General features: G+C 67.3%; 1 protein-coding gene across 1 annotated transcript; it reads right to left on the bottom strand.

Moving 5' to 3' along the window:
- Positions 1–6: 6 nt before the first annotated feature.
- DDX56 (DEAD-box helicase 56) lies at positions 7–7,086 on the bottom strand (the record flags this gene model as incomplete). Its single annotated transcript, XM_079551214.1, has 8 exons — positions 7–62; positions 164–253; positions 1,519–1,592; positions 1,715–1,809; positions 1,892–2,008; positions 3,466–3,594; positions 6,670–6,914; positions 6,996–7,086. Coding segments are annotated over 8 exons (897 nt in total), but the record flags the coding sequence as incomplete, so codon positions are not given.
- Between the last annotated feature and the right edge of the window lie 212 nt (positions 7,087–7,298).

Genomic DNA, 7,298 nt, shown 5'->3' with positions numbered 1-7,298 from the left:
GGGTGCAGCGGTTTGTCATGGCGCAGGACGTGCAGATCGCGGGGGTTGTCCTCAAAGTAGGTCTGAGCACCGAGACGAGGGGGGGAGATGGGGGGGGGGGCGGGAGGAGGAGGGGTTGGCAGCGCCCCACATCACCCCCCGCCCGCCCCACGCCGCCGGGTACCTTCAGCTTCTCCGAGTTGAGCAGCTCCTCTTTGATCTCCCGCAGCCGGGCTTCTTTCACCGCCTGCTTGGTGACGGAGCGCATGGCGTCCTGGGGGCACAGGGACAGCGGGGCTCAGGGCTGGGGGACGGCAGCAGGGCCAGCCCCCCCGCATCACCCCCCAGCCCCCTTTTCCCCCCCACCCATCTCCCTACATCCCCCCTCACCCACCTCCCCCCCAGCCCCCTTTTCCCCCCCCAGCCCCCATCCCCATCTTCCCCAGTTCTCTTCCCCCTCCCCCACTCCCCACTTCCCCCCCAGCCCCCTTCCCTCCCCCACCCCCCCATCTCCCTTTTTTCTCCCCCCACCCATCTGCCCCCCATTCCCCCATCTCCTTGCACCCCCCTCACCCATTTCCCCCCCAACTCCCACATCCCCCCAGCCCCAATTCACCCCCCAGCCCCCATTCCCCATCTTCCCCACCCCCCAGCCCCCCCCCAGCCCCCACATCCACCCCCAGCTCCCCCAGCCCTCTTCCCCCCCCCAACTCCCCCATGCCCCCCATCCCCAATTCCCCATCTTCCCCACCCCTCCCCCCCCCACTTCCCCCCCACCCTCCTCCCATCCCCCCCATCCCCCTTTTTCTCCCCCACCCCCCCCATCCGCCCCCCATTCCCCCATCTCCCTGCACCCCCCCTCACCCATCTCCCCCCAAGCCCCCATTCACCCCCCAACCCCACTTCCCCCCCAGCCCCCATTCCCCATCTTCCCCATCCCCCCATTTCCCCCCCCAAGTCCCACATCCCCCCCAGCCCCCTCAGCCCCCATTCACCCCCCAGCCCCCTTTCCCCCCCCAGTCCCCACCCCCCATTTCCCCCCAGCCCCCCCATCCACCCCCAGCCCCCTTTCCCCCCAACTCCCACATCCCCCCAGCCCCCATTCCCCCCCCAGCCCCCATTCCCCATCTTCCCCAGCCCTCTTCCCCCCCACTCCCCACCTCCAGCCCCCAGCCCCCTTTTTCTCCCCCATCCCCCCCACACCCATCTCCCCCCATCCCCCATTCAGCCCCAACCCCCACATCCCCCCCTCAGCCCCCATTCCCCCCCCCAGCCCCAATATCCCCCATTTCCTCCCCCAATTCCCACATCCCCCCTCATCCCCCCCATCCCCCATTCACCCCCCATCCCCAATTCCCCATCTTCCCCACCCCCCATTCCCCCCCCCCAACTCCCACATCCTGCCCATCCACCCAAGCCCCCCTTTACCCCCTCCCCCCCAGCCCCCTTTCCCCCCCCCACTCCCCAGCCCCCCTTTCCCCCCCCACCTCCCACATCCCCCCATTCACCCCCAGCCCCCTTTCCCCCCCCCCCGCTCACCCTGCAGCGGTAGCGCAGCGCCTCGATCTCCTCCATGCAGAACTTATAGGGCTGCAGCATGGACTCCCCATTCTCTGCGTGCGTAAGGAGGGGGGGGGGGTGACACCACACAGCCGGTTGTGGGGCCACCCCCCAAAGCCCGAAGGGACGCAGTGACAACGCGCCCCCCCCCCCCCCTCCCCAGCCCCCCCCTCACCTCCAGCCAGCGCGTCGTCGATCCGCGCCAGCTGCTCGCGCTCCTCGGGCAGCACGAAGGTGAGCGCCGTGCCGGGGTTGTCAGCGCGCGCCGTCCTGCGTTGGGGTTGGGGGCTCCATCATGGCGGCGCCCCCAGGGGAGGTTAAGACCCCCCCCCCCCCCACGACCCCCCCTCACCTCCCCACGCGGTGGATGTACGACTCCACAGCCGGCGGCACGTCGAAGTTGATGACGGCAGCCACGTTCTGGAAGTCGATGCCCCGCGCCACGCTGTACTCGGGGTCAGCGCCTCTGCTGGGGGGGAACGAGATTTTGGGGGGGGGGGGACGACGCTGTGACCGCGGGGACACAAAGCGCCAGGGCACTGAGAGCCCAGGAACGGCGGTGAGCAGAAGGAAAGCTTCTGCTGGGGGCACCGAGGCGGAATGGGATCAGCCCCAAAACCCGGCTCCGTGCCCCCGAATGCAGGGGGGCATCGCCCTGCTGGCACCCATGGGTGGCACCCACAGGATCCCGGTTGGTGACACCACAACAGGTCCTCAATGGCACCCACAGTCCCCCAGTGGCACCCACGGGTCCTTGCCAGCACCCACAGGTCCCCAGTTGGTGGCACTGACAGGTCCTCAAAGCACCTGTGGGTCCCCAGTGACACCCATGGGTCCCTGGTTGGTGGCACCCACGGCTCCTCAGTGCCACCCACAGGATCCTGGTTGGTGACACCGTCAGGTCCTCAATAGCACCCACAGTCCCTCAGTAGCACCCATGGGTCTCCAATGGCACCCACGGATCCTTGCCAACACCCACAGGCCCCTGACACTGACAGGTCCTCAGTGGCACCCATGGGATCCTGGGTGGTGGCACCCATGGGTCCCCAGTTGGTGGCACCTACAGCCCCTTAATGGCACCTGTGGGTCCCCAGTGGCACCCACAGGATCCCAGTTGGTGACACCGACAGGTCCTCAATAGCACCCACAGTCCCTCAGTGGCACCCATGGGTCTCCAATGGCACCCATGGGTCCTTGCCAACACCCACAGGTCCCCAGTTGGTGACACTGACAGGTCCTCAGTAGCACCCATGGATCCTTGGTGGCACCCACAGCTCTTTGGCGACACCCACAGGCTCTCAGTAGCTCCTCAGTAGCACCCATAGGTCCCTAATTGGTGGCACCCACAGACCCCAAGTGACACCTACAGATCTCTGGTTGGTGGCACCCATGGGTCCCTGGTTGGTGACACTGACAGGTCCTCAATGGCACCCACAGTCCCTCAGTGGCACCCATGGGTCCTCAGTAGCACCCACAAGTCCCCAGTTGGTGGCACCTACAGCCCCTCAGTAGCACCTACAGCCCCTCAGTGGCACCCGCAGGTTCCCAGATGGTGGCACCTATCCTCAGTGGCACCCGTGGGTCCCCAGTGGCACCCACAGGTCCCCAGTAGCACCCACGGGTCCCCGGTAGCACCCACGGGTCCCCAGTTGGTGGCACCTACTCTCAGTGGCACCATGAGCCCCCAGTGGCACCCACGGGCCCTCAGTAGCACCCACGGGTCCCCGGTTGGTGGCACCTACAGCCCCTCAGCGGCACCCATGGGCCCTCAGTGGCACCCGCAGGTCCCCAGATGGTGGCACCTATCCTCAGTGGCACCCACGGGCCCTCAGTTGGTGGCACCTTCAGCCCCTCAGCGGCACCCCTGGGTCTCCAGCAGCACCCCAAGCCCTCGATGGCACCCACGGGTGCCGGGTGCACCCCCACCTCTCAGCTGCGCCCTTTCTCTTCCTGCGCTGCTGCAGCTCCACGGGCGCCGCGCTGGGCGCCGCCTCCTCGTCAGTGGCCACGATGTAATCGTACAGACCGCGGTTGAACTGCGTGATCACGTGGCTCCTGGGGACGCAACGCGGCCCTCATCTCTGCGCCCCCACCCCTGGGTACCCCATCCCTGCTCCCCCATCCCAGTCCCTTCATCCCTGTGCCCCCCCATCCCAGCCCCCATCCCTGCCTCCACCCCTGTGCCCCCATCCCTGCACCCCCATCCTTCCCCCCATCCCTTCCCTCAACCCTGTGCCCCCATCCCTGCCCCCATCCCAGCCCTCATCCCTGCCCCCATCCCTGCACCCCCATCCCTGCCTCCACCTTTTTGCCCCCATCCCTGCAAACCCATCCCTGCCCCCATCCCTGTGCCCCCATCCCTGCCTCCACCTTTTTCCCCCCATCTCTGCCTTCCCATCCCAGTCCCCATCCCTGTGCCTCCACCCCCAAACCCCCATCCCAGTCCGCATCCCTTTGCCCCCACCCCTGTACCCCCATCCCTGCTCCCCCATCCCAGTCCCCATCCCTACCCTCATCCCTGTGCCCCCATCCCTTTGTCACCATCCCTGTGCCCCCATCCCTGCACCCCCATCCTTCCCCCCATCCCTTCCCTCAACCCTGTACCCCCATCCCAGCCCTCATCCCTGCCCCCATCCCTGTACCCCCATCCCTGCCTCCACCTTTTTGCCCCCATCCCTGCCCCCATCCCTGTGCCCCCATCCCTGCCTCCAGCTTTTTCCCGCCATCCCTGTGCCCCCATTCCTGCACCCCCATCCTTCCCCCCATCTCTGCCCTCAACCCTGTGCCTCCATTCCTGCGCCCCCATCCCTGCCTCTCCATCCCAGTCCCCATCTCTGCCCTCAATCCTGCCCCCATCCCTGTGCCCCCATCCCTGCCTCCACCTTTTTGCCCCCATCCCTGTGCCCTCACCCCTGCCCCCGCTCCTGTACCCATCCCTGTGCCCCCCCCATCCCAGCCCCCATCCCTCTGCCTCCATCCCTGCCCCCAACCTGCGCCCTCATCCCAGCCCCTCATCCCTGCTCCCCCATCCCTGCCTCTACCTCTTTACCACCATCTCTGGGCCCCCATCCCTGCTCTCAATCCTGTGCCCCCCATCCCTGCCTTCCCATCCCAGTCCCCATCCCTGCGCCTCCACCCTGCCCCCATCCCTGCCTCCACCTTTTTCCCCCCATCGCTGCCGTCCCATCCCAGTCCCCATCCCTGCCCTCATCCTTGTGCCCCTATCACTGCCTCCACCTCTTTGCCCCCATCTCTGTGCCCCCACCCCTGCCCCCGCTCCTGTACCCATCCCTGCACCCCCCCATCCCAGCCCCCATCCCTCTGCCTCCATCCCTGCCCTCAACCCTGCACCCTCATCCCAGCCCCTCATCCCTGCCATCCAGTGCCCCCAACCTGTGCCCCCATCCCAGTCCCCATCCCTGCCTCCACCTTTTTGCCCCCATCCCTGTGCCCTCATCCCTGCCTTCCCATCCCAGTCCCCATCCCTGTGCCTCCACCCCCAAACCCCCATCCCAGTCCTCATCCCTTTGCCCCCACCCCTGTGCCCCCATCCCTGCTCCCCCATCCCAGTCCCCATCCCTACCCTCATCCCTGTGCCCCCATCCCTGCCTCCACCTCTTTGTCGCCATCCCTGTGCCCCCATTCCTGCACCCCCATCCTTCCCCCCATCCCTTTCCTCAACCCTGCGCCCCCAGCCCTGCCCTCAATCCTGCCCCCATCCCTGCCTCCACCTTTTTGCCCCCAACCTGTGCCTTCATCCCTGCCTTCCCATCCCTGTCCCCCATCCCTGCCACCACCTCTTTGCCACCACCCCTGTGCCCCCATCCCTGCCCTCAATCCTGCCTCCAACTTTTTGCCCCCATTCCTGTGTCCTCATCCCTGCCTTCCCATCCCAGTCCCCATCCCTGTGCCTCCACCCCCATCCCAGTCCCCATCCCTGCCCTCATCCCTGTGCCCCCATTCCTGTGCCCATCCCGGCCTCCCCATCCCAGTCCCCATCTCTGTCGCCATCCCTGGGCCCCCACCCCTGCCCCCACCCCTGTGCCTCCATCCCAGTCCCCATCCCTGCCCCCAACCTGCGCCCCCCACCTCTGCCTCCATCCCTGCCCTCAACCCTGTGCCCTCATCTCAGCTCCCCATCCCATGCCCCCATCCCTGCCCTCATCTCTGTGCCTCCATCCCTGTGCCCCCTCCAAGCGCCCCCCATCCCTGCCCCCATCCCTCTGCCCCCACCTCTGCTTCCATCCCTGCCCTCAACCCTGTGCCCCCATCCCTGCCATCCAGCGCCCCCAACCTGTGCCCTCATCCCTGTGTCCCCATTCCTGCACCCCCATCCCTGCCTCCACCTCTTTGCCCCCATCTCTGTGCCCCCATTCCTGCCTTCCCATCCCCGCCCCCCATCCCAGTCCCCATCCCTGCCTCCACCTTTTTGCCCCCATCCCTGTGCCCTCATCCCTGCCTTCCCATCCCAGTCCCCATCCCTGTGCCTCCACCCCCATACCCCCATCCCTGCCCTCATCCCTGAACCCCCACCCCTGCCCCCATCTCTGTGTCTCCATCCCTGTGCCTCCACCCCAGTCCCCATCCCTGCCCCCAACCTTCTTCCCATCCCTGACCCCACATCCCTGTGCTCAACCCTGTGCCCCCACTCCTGTGCCCTCATCTCTGCCTTCCCATCCCAGTCCCCATCCCTTTGTCCCCATTCCTGTACCCCATCCCTGTGCCCCCATTTCTGCACCCCCATCCCAGCCCCCATCCCTGCCCTCAACCCTGCGCCCTCATTCCAGCCCCTCATCCCAGCCATGCAGTGCCCCCATCCCTGCTCCCCCATCCCAGTCCCCATCCCTGCCTTCATCCCTCTGCCCCCATCCCTGCCTCCACCTCTTTGCCACCATCCCTGTGCCCCCATTCCTGTGCCCTCATCCCTGCCTTCCCATCTCAGTCCCCATCCCTGCCCTCAATCCTGCCCCCAATTCCTGCCTCCATCTTTTTGCCCCCATCCCTGTGTCCTCATCTCTGCATTTCCATCCCTGTGCCTCCACCCCCAAAAAACCCCCATCCCAGCCCCCATCCCTGCCTTCACCTTTTTTCCCCCCATCCCTGCCCCCCATCCCAGCCCCCCCGCCGTACCTGGACCTCGCAGGCAGCTCGGAGTTGAGGGCGCAGGCCGCGATGCCGAACTGCTCCAGGAACAGCTTGAGGCGGTAGCAGCGGCTCAGGCCGCCGACGAAGAGCAGCGCGCGGCCGCGCAGCAGCGCCAGCTTCAGCAGGGCGTAAAGCAGCAGGAATTTGTCCTCCTCCGCCTCGCAGCGCACCACAAACTGCCGCAGCTGCCCGGCGCCCGGCAAGCGCGGCTCCCGCGGCTGCACCGTCACCTGCGGGGCCGGGGGGGCGGTGAGGACCCCCCTGGACGACCCCCAACCTCCCCCCCTTTGTTTTGTGCCCCCCCCCCTCACCGGGTTGTGCAGCACCAGCTCCTTCAGGGCCTCCACGTCGGGGTTGAAGGTGGCCGACATGAGCAGCGCTTGGTAGATCTTGGGGAGGTGGCTTTGTTTTGGGGGGGGGGGGATGTGGGTCTGCTCCAGCCTCGAGGCTGCCACCCCCCCCCCTCAAAAAGCCCCCGGCCCCATTTGTGCTTTGATGGCCCTCAGTGCCCCCCCAGCACCCCTCTCAACCCCCCCCACCCCTCTCAGCCGCCCCGCACCCTAAATCTCCCCCCCCAGCACAGCCTGCACTACTTGCCTCCCCCCCCCCAAACC

The sequence above is a fragment of the Tetrao urogallus genome (genome assembly GCF_951394365.1).
Source record: "Tetrao urogallus genome assembly, contig: scaffold_301, whole genome shotgun sequence".
Classification (NCBI taxonomy): Eukaryota; Metazoa; Chordata; class Aves; order Galliformes; family Phasianidae; genus Tetrao; species Tetrao urogallus.
This window is presented reverse-complemented; position numbering and strand designations above follow the sequence as displayed.